The 23,252-nt window shown below is 47.2% G+C and overlaps 1 protein-coding gene across 1 annotated transcript in view; it reads right to left on the bottom strand.

The window, feature by feature from the left end:
- SLCO5A1 (solute carrier organic anion transporter family member 5A1) overlaps nucleotides 1-23,252 on the bottom strand; it is a 173,390-nt gene that overhangs the window by 41,702 nt on the left and 108,436 nt on the right. The window contains exons 6-7 of the mRNA XM_075583730.1: nucleotides 13,776-13,974; nucleotides 5,032-5,191 (exon numbers count right to left, since the gene is read on the bottom strand). Coding sequence (XP_075439845.1) covers nucleotides 5,032-5,191; nucleotides 13,776-13,974 — 359 coding nt within the window. The remainder of the gene's footprint in view (nucleotides 1-5,031; nucleotides 5,192-13,775; nucleotides 13,975-23,252) is intronic.

Raw genomic sequence — 23,252 nt, 5'->3', positions numbered from 1 at the left:
ATTTTCTCTCTCTCAATCCCCTCCTCTATTCTCCCCCCCCCATTCTCTCCCCCCTCCCTCATCCAGTCTCTCTATCCACCCTCCTCCATTTTCTCTACCCCCATTCTCTCTCTGACCTGCACAGACACACAGCCACTGACCTGTGCAGACACTCACAGAGGCACTGACCTGCAAAGACAGACCTGCACAGACCCACACAGCCACTGACCTGCACAGACACTAACACTGACCTGCACAGACACTGACCTGCACAGACACTGACCTGCACAGACACTAGCACTGACATGCACAGACACTGACCTGCACAGACACTGACCTACACAGACACTAACACTGACCTGCACAGGCACTAACCTGCACAGACACTGACCTGCACAGACACTAACACTGACCTGCACAGACACTAACACTGACCTGCACAGACACTAACACTGACCTGCACAGGCACTAACCTGCACAGGCACTGACACTGACCTGCACAGACACCGACCTGCACAGACACTAACACTGACCTGCACAGGCACTGACCTGCACCGGCACTGACACTGACCTACACAGACACTGACCGATACTGACCGACACAGACACTGACACCAACTCTGAGGAGCAGCTGCCGGGGGCGGGGGGGGGTCCTACCTTTCACTGTGGAGCATGGTTGGGGGGGGAAGCTATCTCGGGCCCTGGCAGCAGGCACCTCACTTCCGGCTCTCACTGCTGAGGCTCCGCTGACACTAACCCCGCCCCCACCCTCTGCAGACTGGCCTCGCTCTTCTCCTGCTCTCCTCCCTGCATTCTTGCTCTCTGCTGCCTCCCCCCCCCCCTCTGATGGTCAAAACCGGGACAGCCACAAAAAACCGGGACATTTTAAAGTAAGTCAGGCAGCCAGGACAGACCTTAAAAAAACGGGACTATCTCGGCTAAACCGGGACATCTGGTGATCCTAGCGATTAAATATATACAAGATTAAAATAGAGATCACGGCACTCCCACCCTTAAACAGTAGTTAAAACATCTTGTCTAATTTATTAAGTAAAGATTACATGAAAACAGGGCAAAGCTCTAGAAACAGCAACAGAACTTAACATGATACATCAGAGTTAACAATAGACTAGTGCCTTGGGTCAGCACGGATATTCTAACGGTCTCTGTTTATTAAGTGAATATCACATGAAGTGTCACCCACTGATTCTGCCGTGAGGGCCGTGGTCTGTATTTTGATATTGTTCAGGTTGCATGTAGATCTTATGAACTTTTCTTGTACTTTTGACATAAAAAGACAGGTACCTTTTTAGTGTTAATAAAAAACAATGAGCTGGGGTGATACCTCCATAAGACACATTCCAGCACCAAAAGACACCTTATGGCCCATTCACTGGAAGGGATGGTGAGGTGCTTCATAATACACAACGAAGTCTTCTGGAATAGCTTAGTAAATATGGACCAGGGTAAATAATAACAGATTAATAAAAAGAGAAATTTATCTGGAAATTTTATTTAGCTCTACCATTAACACGCATTGAAAATATTATAATCTACAAGTATGTAACCTAGATGCAGCTCACCCAGATTGAAAAACATTCATGCCCATGCTGTGGTTGTGCATTGACACCAATAAGGGACCCCAAGGCACAGTTCAAAGGTGCACACTGGACTGGCCATGAGAGCACAAAGGTTACAACTTTGAAAAAATTATTATTACATTAAAAGTCCCATGTTTTGTGAAACAGCCATTTTAATGGGATAACACCCTTTGGAAATGTTATCTCATGGCTGCAGTACACCTTTCATGTACTGTCTCTAAAAATCTTTAAAACTATTTCTTTTCATTGAACAACCATAAAAATTCTGAAAATGTTTTTTTTTATTAACATGGGTGTAAGAAAATATGTTGTGTCTTTGCGTTTAAAATGAAATCCTGAATGCAACTCTCAGTGGGGATGGGATTTTTCGGTCTCCATTTAGAGCAAAAGTCAACTGCACCTTTAATTTTACATAACTACAGCTAAACCCCGTTATAACGCGCCTCGTTATACCGCGATTCGGTTATAACGCGTTTTTTTTTTTTGCACACTGCACACACTGCACACACTCACTGCACACACTCACTGCACACACACTGCTCATTGCTCACACTGCCACACTGCACACACACTGCACACTGCACACACACTGCTCATTGCTCACACTGCACACACTGACACACTGCACACACACTGCACACTGCACACACACTGCTCATTGCTCACACTGCACACACTGACACACTGCACACACACTGCACACACACTGCACACACACTGCACACACTGATCATTGCTCACACTGCACACACTGACACACTGCACACACACTGCACACTGCACACACTGCACACTGCACACACACTGCTCATTGCTCACACTGCACACACTGACACACTGCACGCACACTGCACACACACTGCTCATTGCTCACACGGCACACACTGACACACTGCACACACACTGCACACTGCACACACTTACACACACTCACAGACACTCACACACACTCACACACACTCTCACACATTCAGACACTTACACACACTTAGACACTCACAGACACTCACACACACTCACACACACTTACACACACTTACACACACTCACAGACTGCACACACACTGTACACTACACACACACTCCTCATTGCTCACACTGCACACACTGACACACTGCACACACACTGCACACTGCACACACACTGCTCATTGCTCACACTGCACACACTGACACACTGCACACACACTTACACACACTCACAGACACTCACACACACTCACACACACACACTCACAGACACTTACACACACTTACACACACACTCAGACACTTACACACACTTACACACACTTAGACACTCACAGACCCTTACACACACTTACACACACTCAGACACTTACACACACTCACAGACACTTACACACACTCACACCCACATACACACACTTTCTCTCCCATATATACATACACACACACACTCTCTCACTCTACACAGACGGGGGGTGGGGTCGGAGCAGAGGAAAGGCCGCGACCAGCACCACCTCCTCCCGCGCAGGCAGCGGGAGCGCCAGGGACAGCGGTGGGGAGAAGAAACCCCCCGCTACCACGTCCATGCAGGCAGCGGGAGCACCGGGCACGTGGAGGGATCAGAGGTAAGCGGGGACCGGAGGGACATCCCCGCTCCCATTGCCTGCCCCGCGGCCTGTCACGCGGTGACAGGGGGAAGCGGGGACCGGAGGGACATCCCCGCTCCCATCTCCTGCCCCGCGGGCTGTCCCGCGGTGACAGGGGGAAGCGGGGAGCGGAGGGACATGCCCGCTCCCATCTCCTGTCCCGCGGGATGAATCTGCATTAAAGCGGCGGCCATTTTTTTTCCCGCGACCCCGTTAGTAACGCGGTGGTCTCGGGGTGGACCCCGAGACCCGCGTTATAACGGGGTTTAGCTGTATTAGGCTACGGCCCCCATGTTGGCTGCTGCAGCGCGCCTGGCGTCCTGGCGGCGCGTGCACAGCTTAAAGCTGCAATCTGCAGGGAGCAATGGGAGGCGTGGGGGGCATAGCCAAAACGGGGGAGGGGGAGGGCCATGAACGAAAGAAGCGGTCTCAGTTGCTGTGGCACCGCAAGCATCCAGTACAGTATTTCTGCCATTTTTGTTGCATTGCAGTGACTCATCAAAAGTCTGTCTTGTACCAACACTGAGAGCATTCTTCTGGCACTGATTTCCCTCTGTTTTCAGAGCTTCGGCTTGGAGCTCAATATTTTCATGTGGACAATCTCTAATTACCTAAAGAACTGCATAGCTGCCGGTCAATTCGTTCTCCATGTATTGATCGGCGAAATTTGGCAACACCTTTAGATATGGGATATGTTTTTCCTTTGCTTCTGTCACTCAGTGGAAGCTCATGAATATTCATGAGCACTCCTGCACTGACATGTGCAAGAGGGAGGGCAGGGCTGACAAAGGCTTGTGACAGGACATGAAGGGGCGGTGCCTTAGTAAATGGCTGTTAAAATAGAATACAAGAAAATTGGTCTTTCAAAGTTGTTTTTTTAAAAACAGAAAATGCTAAAAGTATTTTTTCTTACTACAGAACTGATTTATTAAAAAAAAAAACACACATGCAGGATATTGACTGAACTGCAGCTTTGAAGGCATTTACAAATGTATGTGCAAGTCCTGAACTACATATTCATACCATCTCCAAATATGTTTGCTCAGCTACGTCAACCACCTATTTGAGGGCCTTATCAGTAAGCATTTTGAAAGATTAGCAGACACTATGAGTAGTTAATGTAAGATCTTATTTTCCAGGGCATGTCATAGGAAATCATCTTTAAGGAACTGAAACAATGTAACGCTATAGTTTGTTTTTCACAAGATTCATTCTAGGTCAAAGGTATTAACAAATGTTTTTTTTTATTTTTTTTTAATAGAACTGATACATTTTTTTAAATACATTAATATATGAAATTGTATGTCAGAATGTCAAAAATCTAATTAAAATGTTGCCAAATTGAGTTCAAAAATGTACATTCACAATTTCTCCAAGGATACTCTCTCTTCAGATTAGCTCAGTGCATCCACTACCTGTATTATGAGATTGCCATGCATAGTGTTTCTGACGTTTAATAAATATAACATCTCATTTTCAAAGGTGAGGGATAGGGTACTATTTCTTAGTTATTTAATATTTATATTAATCTTTTCATATCATCCGAACTGAAACTCTCTATAAAATGGCAAAGGTTGATTGAGCAGATTAGAATGATTTAAATGGCGTTGTACAGTGAAATAACAAAATAGTACAAGATAATACAGCGCACAATGGTGACAGTGGATGCCCCAGTCAGGTATTTTGAAGACAAGCTACTGTACATAAAAATGACATTATATCAGAAGAGACATGGACTATAAGAAAGTTTTCTGGTGGTGCCCACCTAATGGAAGATAAAGAATCTACTTTACATATTAATCTCAGCAAAACAATATCTCAGATTATGTACTCACCGCTATGCTATGATTTCCAACATTGATGCAACCAGCCAAACAAGGATTGAAATATGTAATTCCATCTGATCCACAAACTGGCTCATATTCATGAATTTTACAACCGCAGTTAACATTACAGCCGCCGGTTAGATTCCTCTGTGCCAAGGTTAGTGTAGGTCTGTTGAGTTAAGAGAATAGAATGAATAGAAAAGTACTTATACCATACAATTGTAACCCCCTTTCCCTATGCCTAAGGGAAATAGCGGGCGACTACGCGTGCTGCTGATACCTGTACGCTTACAGGAGGCCTGAGCCTCCGCTTCTGGGAGCCTGGGGTGAGCGCTCTCTCTCTTAAGCTGCGATTATACAACCAAGCTGCAGGGCGCGGACATCTGCACATGCTACTGCGCGCGCAGCTGCAGGCTGAAATCTGTATTTTGATTGGACGGCTGTGTCACGTGACGCGGCCGTCGCAACCAGAAAACAAATTTGCAAACCGCTTCCACTGTCGCCCGCATTGCAGCAGCAAGCGGCGTGACAGTCGCGCTTGGTATAAGCGCTTTGCGGGTATGTATAATTTTTGTTTTGGCAGTGCGCGGCGCCTCTACACGTGGCACTGCACGCGTTTTTATGTATAATCACAGCCTTAGTGCAGCGCCTCCACCTATGAGGAAAAAAAGAGAAGAGAGAGCGCACGCCCCATAGCATAAAAAAAGTACATTTATTGATGGGAAAGAATAGGGGAGGGGAAGGAATCTCACTCACAAGGGTAAATAAAATACCAGCCTGATGTCTCCTTATCAGATCCGCAATCACAGTCTCACTCAATGATCTGGAACTCAGCACGATATACTGGAGGGCTGGAAACACCTTTTGGAAGTCCGCAAAAGGTCTGTAAGGAACTTGAATACAGCTTCCTAGATAGTGCAGCCTCCGGTCTGCTCCACGTGTGATCTGGCTAGATAACGCGCTGCGTGATTACGTAATGTCGCTTGCGTAATGACGCTCCCTGACACGTTTCGTCGCACACGGGCGACTTTCTCAATCCCTTTTGCGGACTTCCAAAAGGTGTTTCCAGCCCTCCAGTATACCGTGCTGAGTTCCAGACCCATTGAGTGAGACTGTGATTGCGGATCTGATAAGGAGGCATTCGGCTGATATTTTATTTACCCTTGTGAGTGAGATTCCTTCCGCGCCCTTCATCTTTCCCATCAATAAATGTACTTTTTTACGCTCTTCTCTTTTTTCCTTAGGTTTCATTTAGGATTTGGTTGATCCTCCTGAGAGCTGCCGGAGACCCCCCTCATTGGAGCAAATTATCAAGAATTTGATGGACTTACTTTTTGAGGACTGTTTTTTATACTTTTTTCTTTCATCTTTATTTGTTTGTATGTTCATTCATTGGGATTTATGTTATAAGTATTTGCACCATTTAATTCATTAATTCATACGATGTATTCACTTAAGTATAATCTATCTGAAATAATTCGTATTTCACTAGGATTTATCACGTAGTGTTTGGCGCTACTATACATGTTGTTTGTTATAATATATATATATATATATATATATATATATATATAAAACTTGTATTTACTGACACACATATAACAATAGTATAAGGGTAATATGCAATACACCCACAACTCTGAGTGAGTCCCCCAAAGAATTGAGTGCCCTGAGCACCAGTACCCCGGTGTCCACACGAGCAAGCCCACCCAAAATGTGAAGTAGCGCTACCCCTCTGTGATGTGAACCGTTGGTGCACTTGTGATAACTGCCAGGGTACTCCATTACACCAGGGACAGCTTGGAGACTTACTGAGACAGGTCCCACACAACGGGACCTCCGACAGCAATCCCCTCTCACCTAAGGATCCGGGCCTCCACGCGGTGCAAGCTCCAGCTGGAGTGTCTCACACAATGTCTCTGAACACTTGCAGCCTGTCCAAGACCGCAGTCTGCCGCGTGAACGTCCGCCCACCAGCGCAGTAGTGCGGCATTAGTACTATGGTGGGGAGGGTCCCTATCTGGGGGCTTCTCTACAATACTTAAGCTACGTGGCTTAGGGGCTATCTAGGCCTAGCCCCGAAAGCCACGCTCCCTGGACACTACCTACTCCTGTCCTGGCTCCCACGCAACTGACTCACAGGCTCTAGTCCCGTGGAGGATATCCTCCTCCTCTCTTCCGTTTCCTGGCCTTCGCACATGCGCAATGTACTCCATGGTGCCACCTGCAAGATGGTCGCCGCATTCGAGTCCTGCGCATGCGCAATGCCGTCAAAAATGGGCGCCGCCTGCCGCGGAGCACCAACGAGCATCGGAGCGGTTCCCCGACCCAGAGGCAGGGGACAATGCTACATCCTCCCCCTGGGGAGAATCCAACGTCCCCGATTGAGGACCAAAACACAATGTTTATATAATAAAAATGCTTCTCGTACATACAACTTTTATATAATGAAAATAACAGCACAACAATTAACAATTAAATCGTATTCAATATTTCAGTCAGAATCACCATTAGGGAGGCTAACTTATCCCGAGACCAATGCTGAGGTTCATAGAGGGGTGCCCCTAATGAATCGTAAGCCACCCTCATGGGAGGGCGTCTCGGTCTTTGGCTCTGACGAACTTCTTCTACTTCTTCGTGGTCGGGGAGGCTACATTGACTTCAGGCCCTGGCCCTCTCCTAGAGTGAATGTCATTAACACCCTTTGGGGTGAAGATAGGACTCTTCGGGCCCAGAGACTGACTCGTTGAGGCCAATGGAGGCCACTGGCCTGACTTACAGGGCCATTAACCAATTCTTCTTCTGGTGCGGCACACCAGTCCCCGTGGGTATTTGAAGAAGTACCTTCCATTGGATCCTGGTTTTCTTCCACTGAAGCTTCCGGAATCCCGCTGGAATCTTCCTGTTCAGTGGAGGGCAGTATGGGCGATAAATCAGGTTCACTTCCTCCCACTTGAGGGATTGGTAACAAATGATTCTGATGCCAGACTTTTATCCGCCCCTACGAATCCTTGATGTGATAGACGGGGAGACGAGGCATCTGCGACTTCATCTTGAAGGGAGCCTCTCGCCATCGGTCGGGTAATTGTGCTTCTCCAGAATGCCCAGGTTCCGCAAGAGAACCCTATCTCCAGGCTGAAGCTCCGGATGTTGTACCATACAATCGTACCTCTGCTTGTTGTTTTGGTTGAGTTTAGCGGTGGCTTCTTCCGCCAAGCTGTACGCTCTCTGGAGGTTGTCCTTCAGCCACTGTACATACTTATAATGCATCATGTTTGGTACCCCATCGATGGACACTCTTAAGCAGATATCTACTGGTAGTCGGGCCTCCAGACCGAACATCAGGAGTAGGGTGAATAACCGGTGTACTCGTGCCTGGTGCAATTATAAGCATGCACCATATGCTCCACGTGCTTGCTCCATCCGGCCTTTTTGGAGTACTTGAGAGTGCCCAGTATATCTAGTAGGGTTTGGTTGAACTGTTCCGGAAGGGCATCTCCTTCAGGATGGTAGAAAGTCGTGCGAGACTTATCGATATAGAGCAGCTTTAGGAGCTCTTTGATCATCTTGCTCTCGAAGTCCGTCCCTTTATCGGAGTGCATCCAATTGGGTAGCCCATAATGTACGAAGTACTTCTCCCCAGTATTTTGGCAACCGTAAGAGCTTTTTGGTCCTTGGTGGGGAATGCTTGGGCGTACCGGGTGTAATGATCCATTACTATGAGAAGATTCCCGATACCCCTAGAGTCTGGTTCGATGCAGAGAAAGTCCATACAGACAGAGCTCTTCAGGTGGCCCATTGGGGCTGTGCGTGTAGGCAGTGTTTTCCGCTGTATGCACCGCAGACACCTCTGGCAATGGTGCTCCATTGATTCCGGCATCTTGGGTCAGAAGAACCGGTCTCTTATGAGTCCTAACGTCTTGTCCACCCCCAGGTGTCCATGATCATTGTGTAGGGACCGTAGGACCTGGTACTGCAATCTTCTGGGCAGGACTAGTTGTCTCCTATCGGGGATGTTGTGATAGACCATGGCCTCCTCTATCGAGTCATCCCCTATTTGGAACTTGTCCCATTCCCTCATGAGACTAGCATCACTAAGGAGGGATTATTTTCCCTCATCCCTAAGGAGGGATTATTATGCATCACTAAGGAGGGATTATTTTCTTGGATGGCCCGACGGTTGGCTTTAGCCACCGGGTCTCGCATCTGGTGTACCACTAGCTCTTTCCAGCTCATTATCGTGTCTTGGGTTATGGACATGCCTTCTGGATGGCAGTATGCTGCAGAAAGTGCGTTCGACTGGCATCCCAATGAGTTCACCACTCTCAGTTCAGAGAAGGCTGCTTTGTTCTCCACTATAGCTGCTGTGGAGCACATCGCCTGGATCCCAGGACCAGGAATCTCTTCCCATTCGCCATCGTCTGATGCTGAACTCAATCCGGGCCTTCGAGACAGAGCGTCGGCTCTGACATTTAGGGGGCCCGGCTTGTATTTCAGGGTAAACTAATAATTAGACAGAGCAGCTAACCACCGGTGGCTGCCTGTGGCATCAAACTTGGTGGAGGTCAGGCTGTATGTCAACAGGTTGTTGTCGGTCCGCACCTCTAAGAAGACCCCATAGAGATAATCATGTAGTTTTTCTACAACAGCCCACTTGAGCGACAGGAATTCCAGTTTATGGACTAGGTAGTTCTGGTGTCAAGCTGCAACTCACATAGGCGACAGCCACTCCTAACCCGTTGAAGCTGGCATCCAGGTGCAGACGTACGGTTGCTCCAGATCGGCATAGGCCAATACAGGCGCTTTGGTGAGGCTTTTCTTAAGTTCCATGAATGCCTTCTCACAGGCGGAATTCCACTTGTCCCCGAACGGCATTCAAGGGGTCACTGCTTTTTGCTTGGGATCTTCCGGATAGATCCGCAACAGGTTGTTGAGAACTTTGTCCTTGCTGGAGTACCCCTCCACAAATCTCTGGTAGTATCTGCAGAATCCCAGAAAGGATCAGAGCTCCATCACATTCTCGGGTCTGGGCCATCTTACTACTGCTTCGACCTTGGCTGGTTCGGTAGCCACTCCTTCTGTGGATACAATGTGGCCCACATAGGTGACGAAAGTCTTGCAGAACTTGCATTTGTCTAGCGACAACTTCAGGACTTCCATCTGTAATCGGTCTAGGACCTTCAATAGACGCTCCTCATGTTCTTCCAGCATCTGACCAAAGACGATAATGTTGTCCAGGTAGACCAGACATTCTCGGGGGTTCATGTCTCCGATGGTCTTCTCCATCAGCCGCTGCAATGTGGGAGGTGCTCCACAAATGCAATCTGGTGAATTGATAAAAACCCGAGTGGGGACCTGATAGTACTCAGACAAGTCCAGCACACTGAACCACTGGCTGCCGGATAAGGCACTGAGGATCTCTTCAATCTGCAACAAGGTATATTCGTCCAGGACCATGAGGTGATTCAGGGTATGATAGTCCACACATAGGCGCACAGAGCCATTCTTCTTTCATACCACCACAATAGGGAAGGCATAGGGATACGGGAGTCAGTCATGATGCCTGCAGTTTCCATCTCTTTCAGGACGTTCCTCACATCATCATCATGATCTATGCGCCGGGAACGCTCTCAGAATGGGGTGACATCATTCAGTCGGATCGTATGTTGAGCACTCTTGCTGCAGCCTACATAAATTTCACTGGTGGAGAACACCTTTGCACTCCTCCAGCTTGTCACTCAGTCGCTTCTTCCACTCTGGTGGTAAAGACAATTCCCCAAAGTCGAAATTGCAATCCGGGAGGTGCTTCCTGTACGGTAGCCGCATTTACATGTGCTAGGGATTCCACTTGCTCAACGGGGTATATTCGACACAGCGCTTGACCGACGTCAAACCGAATAGGGTGAGGCAAGATGTTCTGTATAGATAATGTGAACCGACGAGGAAGCAAGGACTTCCACTCCTTCATTTTTAGCACCACTTTGAATCCTCTCTTCGCGTCCTCTTCAGGTGTGGAAAGTACCAGTAAGTACTGAAAGGTAGTGAAAAGTACCAGTCTTTTTCATCCCGGCCAGGGTAGTAAGGTACAGCTGCCATGTGTCTCACTCCCCCTGGTGGAATCTCTGTCAACCCCTTCTCAAGAATGAAGAATTGTCCAAACCTTTCTTGGGCAGAGATTCGGTAGCACTCATCCTTGTAGACCGGATAAATCCGCAGGGACGATAGGGGTAACTCTCCGGCTTTATGAAGGTAGGCCCGGATCAGGGCTGGCACCACATCAGCGTTAGTCCCAAATATGATGGGGGGAATTTGGGTGTTCCCGGTGTTCGGGACATGCCAAGGCTTCCACTTCCATCGAGTTTTGTTGGTGTTAAGCAGCGGTATATCCAGCCATACATGAATCACTCGTCAATGGGCTAATCTTCACTACGAAGGCACCATAACTACATTTTCTCTGCCGACTGCCTAGGCAGATGCCAGAGGTGCAGATCATAAAAGGGCCGATAGATAGTGGTCACTGAGATCCAGTGTCCATCCAAGCGGAGGCGTATATTCCCTCCACTAGTACTCGTACTATGGCCGCAGGTCCTACTCGATTGTAGGCATCCGGTGGGTGCTCTTTTTCGGGATTGGGCGCAGGGGCAATATCCAAGGACATGGACGGCTGCTCCTCTGGGTGAATGGTGAAGGCCATGGCTCCGTATTTGGGAGTGGTCGGCTTCGGACAGTCCCGTGCAAAGTGACCTTCTTTGTTGCAAGTAAAGCAGAGGTTACCTCGGGCCACACTGGAGCCAGGATTCGAGGCTGAGCCTTTAGGCTCAGAGTTTTTGGCATGGAGGTTCCGGGGGGATATCCTCCTCATGGTTCGCATTCGCAGTAGTTTTCTTGGAGGTGGTTCCCTTGGTCTCTTCTTTGCAGGATTCTTTGTTTCTTGGGGGTGTGTAGCCGTGTATAGGCCTCATGCCCTTTCACCAGGCCCAATAGCCCCTCAAGCGTAGGAGGACTCCCTTATAGCAAGGAACACTGGATCATGATGACTATATGATGGGTGGGTATAGATCCCCTTAAAAACTGTTTTCTGTGATATTCATCCACTTCAGTGGCTGGAATTATATCGTGGGAACATAGGTTCCACAAAACTAACTGTATCCATTGAATAAACCCATTCTTTCTGTCTAAGACTATAAAATTTAGACCAGAGTTCGCTTTCGTCCTCTTCTAGGCCGTACATACACGTTAATAAGTCTACTATCCTCTGTGCTGTAGTGTCTGTATCCAGTTTTCAGTGCATTCTTGCCATCAGAGATGCAGGGGTTTTTAGGCACTCCATTAACCGCTGCCTCTTAACAGCTTTGGTGCAAGACCATTCCTCCAGGACTTGCAAGGTTCCTGGCTTTGAAGGTCTCTTCTCCAACGGGCGTGGGCAACATGCCGGAAAAAGCTTTCAATTTACAGTAATGCTGTGCCTGAGACGACTCGCTCCTATTCCCAGCCAACTGCTGTATGGCTTCTGCGAGCATCTGAACTCCATCCGAGCGGTGGGAACTGTGACTGTCTGACCAGATCGGTGGCTGCGACCGGACGCAGCACTGGCTTCGCTCCTGCAAGGACTTCCTGGGGAAGGTGAAGACATAACCATCGGAAGCTCCGGCATGTCAGTGACGAAACTAATGGGCTCCACCTTCACGGGTATTTCTGGATAGATAATAGGGCACCCGCTATCTAGGGCTCCACGAAACAGTAAGGTGGGCGGACCTCCTTCTTCCGTTAAGTCATACCCACCTGTAACTAGCACTGCGCATCCTACCTTTTCTGGGTCTGTTCGGCGGGTTAGGATATGTGTGGCTTGTAGACCCGGGAACTGCCACAGGACTATACAGATGTTGTAAGAGGAGGTGTCGGCGGGGACTTGCTCAATGGCGAGCACCTGTTGGGGTGGTACGTAGCTTTTCAATGCCCATTCATAGACCTCATGCCGGGACGGTAATGATATGATCAGCGACATAATTTGGATTGTACTAACTTTGGGCACCCCAGGTCTGAAATCTCAGCAGCGCCTCCAAATGTAGCCCCCTTTCCCTATGCCTAAGGGAAACCGTGGGCAACTACTCAGGTGCCCTGAGCACCTGTACCCCGGTTTCCACCCGAGCAAGCCCACCCAATGTGTGAGGTAGCGCTATCCCCCTGTGATGTGAACTGTTGGGGAACTTGTGATACCTGCCTGGGTACTGCCGTATACCAGGGTCAGCTTGCAGACTTGCTGAGACAGGTCCCACGCAGCGGGATATTAAATTCATTTCATAACCACACCCAAGATAACGGTTATATACTTTAGAGAAGAGGTGAGTAAAGACTTGGTTATGCATATCAGGAGTAGCAACTGCATTGTCAATGTGTTGCTGTTCCCACTGGCTGCAAAAGATTGAATAAATACGGCAAAACTGTTTTATCTCAGCACTACACTATTAGTCTCATATATAGTATAAAGCCCAATTACATATGCAGTCCAAATTTCTTATTAAAAAGCTGTAGTGACTACAGATATCCATGAGCTGACTATTTGAAAAGAGACTCACTCCCACCTAACGTAATGAGTATTGTACTGGGGTTCATTTTTCTAATATTTATCCTCTATCTTTGACTGTCTGTTGATTTTCCATTACATCTAGTACTTGTATGCAGTATGGCCCTATAATTTATAGTAAAATCAGCACACGTGCGAAGAATTTGCAAAGCATGGTTCATATACTTACCCTGTGGTATAGGGTATGTTTATACCTCCGAGATTAATACTTTCACATCCAACAATGAACAGTGTTGAAAAGCACAGCAAAGACACACCACTGCAGATCATGGCTAGCTTTGCAGATTCTCTTGCACCGAATTTCAACTTCTTGATAATGTAGCCTCCTAACACAATACCAACCCCTGCGCTTGGGACAATGATCAGACCTAGAAAAAAGTGTATTGTTTGAGAAAATTAAAGACAAATATCAGTATGAATGATTTAACTGCAGTACTGATAAAGTAGAGTTTATGCATTGGCTTGAGCCTTTTGTAAGAATCCAAGTTTAATGCACACACACACACACACACACACATATATACACATACACACACACACACACACATATATATATATATATACACACACACACACACAGTTACACAGGCAGTTATTGAGCTAGCCAGGTAATAAGTTCAAAATCTATCAAACAAACCCCTGTATTTGGTCATTGATAAGAAAACTGGATGTATTCTAGACATTATGAAATGGTAAGCAAAATTTTTTTAATCATAACTGACTTGGGCAAGTTTACTATAAATAATCAAGAGTATTTCTATTTATCAAAATGAGAAATAGCCAATATATTGGCCATTATATAAATAGGCCAGCCTGGAGTAGGTGATAAAAGAATGAATACTTTTTGGTGCTGCCACAGTTCCAATAAACATTGGGACTTGACGTGTGGTATGAACATGACAATCTACGTTATTTGGCGGTGCAACTCGCATGCGTTCGCCGAATTGGTGCTCTTGCACTTTACAGAATACGGCCCTAGTCACATCGCTCCACTAATTCCACTATATGTTTCTTTGTTTCTTCATTCCTTAATGCTCTCTTTGTTGGTCTTCAAAAATGTAGTCTTTTAAAGTAATTCCCAGCTCAACAATGAATTGACTCTCATTGTCATCATGTCATAGCTTTATAATAATTATATAATATGCAAAACAGGTAAGGTGACCAGATGTTCCGGTTTGGCTGGGACAGTCCTGGTTTTTAGGCCTCGGTCACGATTTTTTGGGGTGCTGTTCCTGTTTTCTATGCTGCTGGCTGCGCATGCGCAATCGGCACTTGCCGGCGTCTCGTGCACATGCGCGAGCGGCAAACACCGATTGCGCAAGCGCAGTCGGCGAGTGCCGATTGCGCATGCGCATAACGACAGCCAATCACGCATACGCAGTGAACGCTCACATTTTGTGAAAGCGCAGTCGGTGAGCGCGACATCTGTCCCGGTTGTTGCCGGTACAAATATGGACAATCTAAAGACAGAGCACTAAAGCTGTAAATAGGCCTCAAAAGCTATATCAAAATTATTTTGCGGTCTATCGCTTCCTGCTTGCATGCTCTGTATTGCATATTATATGTAATTTCATAAAAAAAAAAATTCAGCAGCACACTATTTGAAACAAACTAACTACATTGGAGCGCCACACACGAAGGGAATGCGTGATCAGAGCTGCAGTGCCCCCAAGTGGTGATTTCTGTTACACAGTAGTGAGCGGTGAACTCCTAGTTCCACGGATAGTTTGACCGGATCGACTTTAAAGCAGTGAGCATGCTTTTATACTTTGTAATAAATAGCAATAGATGTGTTTTGGATAAGAAGGCAACTTTGTTATTGGGAAATAGGTATGGAAATTTGTATGAAATTCACAAAAGACAATCTGCTATAGAATGCAGGAGAGGGTTATGTAAGGTTTTAGCCTTTGATTATTTAATTCATGTTACTTTCTTCACAATATTGCTCTTTCGTGTATTTTCTTTTTATTAAAGTGAGAGCAGAATCCATTCAGGTATCAAAAAGGACATTTCACCTAAATATGTTCTTCTTGTCCTTGATAATACAAGGTCACTTTTATAAAGTGCGTATTTACACACACTTGATGTGCAGTGTGCAACGTATTACATTAATGCAGGAATCCTTTTTTTTTGTTGTTGAGAATTATAGGATTGAAGCAGGGGGTCTCCGGAGCTGAAGTGCGTAAATGTTAGCTCTGGGGATCCCCTGCTTTCTGAGGTACTTACCTCAGCCCACATCCCACGTCCTCTGTCCTTCTTCGCCATTGGTTCCGTGCTCTCAGATTACTTCCGCGTCACGTGCTGCACGTACTCTCATCTCGCGAGATTTCAGTGTGGTGATCATGATCTGTCAATTCTGACGGCTGCAGGCACTCTGGGAAATGATCCTAATCAACTCCACATTCACCCGACTAATTTCGCCAAAATGTTGGCTTCCTCAGGCGCCCCTTCCTCAGGGGCCCTTGAGGGAGCCAACTTTTGGCGAATCTGAGAGCACGGAACCAACGGCGGAGAAGGACACGGGACGTCTCTGTGAACTGCCCAGCACCCGTGTATACCGGAGGATCCTAGCGTGAGGCTAGTGCTAGTGAGGAGGAACGTGATACAGTACACAGGACATTCTATGGAGTGACCTAAGAGTCCTGGAAGAACTGCCTCTGACGTGTGCAGTGCTAGCCTGAGGAATATATCTTTTTTATGTGCTTTTATAGTAAATTCTTTGCATTTTGGTACTTCTCTCTCTCTCTTTTCCTTATCTTATATTTTCTCTGCGAGTAAAGCTGGGATAAGCTTCAGAATCCTGGTGAGCCCAGCAGTTGGATTTTGAAGGGAGCCCAGCTGATTTAGATGAAGTGGATTTTCCTGAACACCACAGAAACAGCTAAGACCACATTTCTCTGCTTATTCTCATCTGTTATCTTGTAAGTGAGATTCTTTAGCAGGATTTTGATTGTACTATATACAGATTACACTATGGTCTGTTTCTCTTTTTGTCTCTCGACTGTGTGCTATAGGTCCACCCCCTCCTCCTGTGTTTCTATATTTTGACTTTCTCACTGGGTGAGCGTCTTTGGGCCAGCTGCAGAGAGAGTTTAGGTATATTGTTTTAGCTCCACGTGTTTTTATAGTTAATTATTTGCGCCGTTCTGTTTTTTCTTTCCATTATAAATAGAACTGAAACTGAAGTATGGATTAAAAAAAGGGTTGCATTATGCGGAAATACTTTTCAAGGACAAATCATTATCTTCTAGAGGAGACATAGTGCAGGTCAGCCCAGCAGCAAACTATTCTGATGCCTGTGACTTTGCATATATCCAAACGATTTCAGGGAGTTATGTCCTGCCTAAAATAACACATTTTAACCTGTTTATAAATAGGTTGTTATTTTGTATGTAATTTGATGATTCAATGTTCATTTTCTAAATGCGGTATGCTTCCCATTTTATCTCCAAGAGCAAAGTCACTAAAAGCTTTCAACATGCATTAACATTTTAAAGTAACGCATTAAGAAGCTTACCGCCTTCTTCAGTATAAGGAGGCATAATAACTACCGTACTGTAGGTAACATGAAAAGCATTGATTTGGCATATTTCACTGACAATAGAAAAATCTATTGCAACAAAGAAACAGCAGAGATAAGGAGCACATAACCAGGTAATTAAACAATTACCAGTTTTTCTGTACTATCCTTCTTTCTCGTTTCTAGATAATCCACAGGAAAATAATTGCAAGAATATTGCAGTTGTAACATTTGATTTTGTGCAATATTTCTATCGCAGCATAAAAGGCATGTCCTAATGCATCAAATGCAGTGGAATGCCTTAAGTGCTTTATCACTCCCAGTATGAAGTGGAAGGGCAGTTAATAGCTTAATTCAATGAGGAAATGGATGAATGGGGGCCATTCTTTGTTGTAGTACCACTTTGATATTTATTTAATCCATTCAGAGTACTTGCTTCTGTACCAGTAGTAGACTCATCAAACTGCGATAAGAGGAGGGGGGTGATATTTGGTACCTGTGTCCTGCATTGCTAGCCTCAGGAATCTGAGGGGTTCATGTATTTTCTGCAATAGGATTTGTAATAACTCTTTTTAAAAGTATATGAGATATATGACGCTCTGTGACGGAGCGGCCTGTATGCGAGGACAGTCAAGAGTCCACAAGATGCATTTCAGGGTAAAGCAAAACGTTGAGTGGTTTTATTTGCTCAACAACTACAACAAAACATTGGGGCTACTACACCTTTAAGGCAAAACACAAAGCATAAAAGAAACCCCTACTACTTTTTGGAGACTAAATAAACAGGACAGGCCCTAACTCTCTGACTGGCTGGCCAGTTCCCAGTCCCAAAACATATAATACAGTATGAGGGAACAATATATAAAGTCTTATCTACAGTAAGTGTTGGTCCGGCGTCTCCAGTTTCTCCAGGCACACTTAAGATGAAGGCGTTGAAGTCCTGCTGCTCCAAGGAAGTCTTTTGCCCTATCTCTGTGCAGGCTTCTCTGCTATGTGGGGCTTTGGGTTCCTCACTGTTCCCAGGCAAAACCCTCTGGTGAACAAAGCCTGGATCCCTGAGGGTGGGAGCTCTGTTATCTGTGGTCCTGTAACAGAGTGTAACGTTGCTGACTGCAGGACAGGATATGGACTCGCAGGGCAGAGGTAGGGAGTAGTACACTGTCTTTGGCCTGGGATGCAGGGGCAGCCAGGTCCAGTTCCGGGGTCGGGGCAGTTGTCAGGCAAAGTGTAGTAAGATCCAGTTCCGAGGTCAAGGCAGACACCAGGCAAAGGGTAGTCAGGTCTGGTTCCGAGGTCGAAGCAGGCAAAGGGTAGTCATGTCCAGTTCTGAGGTCAATGCAGGTGGCAGGCAAGGGGTAGTCAGGCCCAAACGAGATCCAAGCACAGACAGGCAAAACTGAGGCAAAGGCAGAGCTCAGACAGAACAAGGTACCAAGTACTTTGCACGAGGAAAGACTAGTTGCAACTGTCTGCAATTTACGGCCAGAGGCAGCTGCTGGCAAAGTGAACCAGAGAGGCTGATTTCCTGATGAAGCCGTGTAAACCAACGGCAAAACGCTGTGTTTTCAGCAAGAGAGAATCCTGAGAGAGCACCGAGAACGCATCCCTACCATCGAGTCCGGAGGTTCCAGCCACACCGGTGTGGATGCGGAAGTGTTCCGGAGAAGCGGAGAACAGCGCGGTACACAGGGAGATCGTGACCCACTATGCACCTGCCACCCGCTACTGACCACGCAATATATATCATCATAAGTAGCCTTCATTTGTATTTTACTGTGTACGAATATAATTTCGATCTGCACTATCTGGTCTGTTTTCTTCTTTTTTTGGAGCTTGGCTGCTGAGATTTGCTGCATACCTATGGGAACATCTACCCCTTGAGTTGCATAACTGCTCTTTTATATCTGCTCTATTGTGAGTAGCCATTTGTGAGCCCCTTACAAGTTATTATTCACTGTGTATGACATTACTACACTATGAGATGTCCATTTATTTTTCATGGTTGCAAGCTGTGCTCCCCTGGTCCCTGTGGAAGAAGTTTATGCAAAAGACTAGTGGAACAGTCTTTACTAAGGGTTGAGTGTGTTTGTTTTACCTCTTATTCACTTTTTGTTCAGAGCACTATAGCTTACCACCAGTAGTGTTGTCACTATTTATGTTGTGTTTATTTGTGCATTTATATTTGTTTTTTCACACATATTTAATGCACTATTATTTGGGTTTGTAGAGCGCTATATAGCACCTTTTTGAAGTGAAACTTCTTTAGTGGCACCTATTCTGATAGGGTAAAACGGGAGAGATGGGGGATGAAATGTGAAACGGAAGTGACGTCACGGCTCCCCCACCTCCCCACACCCACCCCACATGCCTGCTGTGACATGCGGCGGTGGCAGCAACGATAGCCGCCGGTGCCGCTCCTAACGGCCGCAGCTCCCCCCACACACCCGCTGTGACATGCGGCGGCGGCGGCGACAGCCACCGGCGACGCTCCTAACGGCCGCCATTAACCCCACACGTCCGCTGCCATGGGTATACAAAGATGCCTGGCGCAGAGCTTCCGGTGCTGCGGGTGTGGGTGTAGTTAGATGGCGGAAGCCCCGCAAGTCCAAGCGCCGCCGAGGCCGGAGGAGAGGATCCCCGAGATCATGGAGGGTAACCGGGACTGCCGCCAATTCCCCCTACATGCCCGCTGCACTGTCAGCATATGCCAGCAACGTGCCCTGTTGCCTCTCACGGCTCCTGCTCCAGTAACGCGGGAAGCGGGGGGCTTGAGCGTGCCGCTTCCCACGCAGCACTGCCGGAGGGGGGGGCCTCTTAAGCACAGGGGGGGAGAGAGTCAGGAGACTCAGCCAGAGCCCCCGCGGGTCCGCAGCTAGGGAGGGGGGGTTAGAGAGAGTCAGGAGACTCAGCCAAAGCCCCCGCGGGTCCGCAGCTTGGGGGGGGGGAGAGAGAGTCAGGCCTCGTTCAGGGTGCCGGAGGCAGGAGTTGGAGTACGGGCATTCGCGTGTGCGAGCGGCACTGTGTGTTCATCCTCCCCAGCAGACTTTTTCAGGAGTTGAGGAGGCGGGGAGGGGGCGGGGCTACAGACGTGAGCTTAGGGATCCAAGTTGCAGTCTTGAAATCATTCTCAAGAATGATTTCATTGGCTGCCGAGGTCCCAGTGACGCTGCTGCAGCTTCAAAAAACAAATTGGTTTGTTTATTGAAACTGTAGCCAGCGCAAACTCCCTACTTCGGAGACAGGGCAGCTGCTACCCTGACAACCAGTATTCAATTTGAATACATTGTGTCCCACGGCAGCTCGCACGTCAGCACGCCCTCCCTCCGAAGCCTGCATCCTGAACGAGGCCTCAGGAGACTCAGACAGAGCCCCCGCGAGTCCGCAGCTCCGGGGGGTGGGGAGGAGGGGTCTTGGGGGGAGAGGGGAGTCAGGAGAGAGGGGCAGGACACAGAAAGAGAGACACACATACACTGACATAGACTGACACACATACACACACACACTGACTGACACACATACACTGACTGACACACATACACACACATACACACACACACTGACTGACATACACACACTGACTGACATACACACACTGACTGACTGACAAACACACACTGACTGACTGACATACACACACACACACACACACACACACACACACACACACACTGACTGACACACATACACACACACTGACTGACACATACACTGACTGACACACACACTGACTGACACACATACACACACTGACTGACACACATACACACACACACACTGACTGACACACATACACTGACTGACACACATACACACACTGACTGACACACATACACACACACACTGACTGACATACACACACTGACTGACATACACACACTGACTGACTGACAAACACACACTGACTGACTGACACACACACACACACACACACACACACACTGACTGACACACATACACACACTGACTGACACACACACACACTGACTGACACACACACACTGACATACACACATACACACACACACACACACACTGACTGACACACATACACACACTGACTGACACACACACACACACACACACTGACTGACACACACACACTGACTGACACACATACACACACGGACTGACACACACACATACACACACACTGACTGACACACATACACACACACTGACTGACACACATATACACACACACACACACACACACACACACTGACTGACACACATACACACACTGACTGACACACACATACATGCACACTGACACACATACGCACGCACACTGACTGACACACACGCACGCACACTGACTGACACACATACACTGACTGACACACATACACACACTGACTGACATACACACACTGACTGACTGACAAACACACACTGACTGACTGACACACACACACACACACACACACACACACACACACACACACACACACACACACACACACACTGACTGACACACATACACACACACTGACTGACACATACACTGACTGACACACATACACACACTGACTGACACACATACACACACACACACACTGACTGACACACATACACTGACTGACACACATACACACACTGACTGACACACATACACACACACACTGACTGACATACACACACTGACTGACATACACACACTGACTGACTGACAAACACACACTGACTGACTGACACACACACACACACACACACACACACACACACACACACACACACACTGACTGACACACATACACACACTGACTGACACACACACACACACTGACTGACACACACACACTGACATACACACATACACACACACACACACACACACTGACTGACACACATACACACACTGACTGACACACACACACACACACACACACACACACACACACTGACTGACACACACACACTGACTGACTGACACACACACTGACTGACACACACACATACACACACACTGACTGACACACATACACACACACTGACTGACACACATATACACACACACACACACACACACACACACACACACACACACACACACACACACACACTGACTGACACACATACACACACTGACTGACACACACATACATGCACACTGACACACATACGCACGCACACTGACTGACACACACGCACGCACACTGACTGACACACATACACTGACTGACACACATACACACACTGACTGACACACATACACACGCACGCACTGACACACAAATACACACACACACTGACTGATACACACACACACACACACTGACTGACTGACACACACACTGACTGACACACACACACACACACACACTGACTGACACACACACACTGACTGACACACACATGTACACTGACTGACACACGCACGCACACTGACTGACACACACATGCACGCACACTGACACACATACGCACGCACACTGACACACATACGCACGCACACTGACTGACACACACGCACGCACATTGACTGACACACACGCACGCACACTGACTGACACGCACGCACTTACACACACAAATACACACACACACTGACTGACACACATACACACACACACACACACACTGACTGACACACACACACTGACTGACACACACACACACTGACTGACACACACACACTGACTGAAACACACACACTGACTGACACACACATGCACACTGACTGACACACGCACGCACACTGACTGACACGCATACACACGCACACTGACTGAGACACACATACACGCACACTGACACACATACGCACACACACACTGACACACATACGCATGCACACTGACACACATACGCACGCACGCACATTGACTGACACACATGCACACTGACTGACACACGCACGCACTGACACACACACACACACACACACACACACACTGACACACATACTGACTGACACACATACACTGACTGACACACACAGTCACATGCAGTCACCCGCACACACACACGAGGAATTCACGCTTATTGCAAATACAGGGGATGTGTGCCAAGCACGCACTTTCTAAGTCCAAATTTATTTGCGTTTTGTCAATGGAATTGTATTTTGATTTTTAATTAAAACATCACAAACACAAATACAATTTCTGTGACAAAAGTCAAAGAAGT

The sequence above is a fragment of the Ascaphus truei genome, chromosome 2, assembly GCF_040206685.1.
Source record: "Ascaphus truei isolate aAscTru1 chromosome 2, aAscTru1.hap1, whole genome shotgun sequence".
NCBI classification, from domain to species: Eukaryota; Metazoa; Chordata; class Amphibia; order Anura; family Ascaphidae; genus Ascaphus; species Ascaphus truei.
The sequence above is the reverse complement of the archived record's forward strand: the minus strand, read 5'-3'. Positions and strand labels throughout refer to the sequence as shown.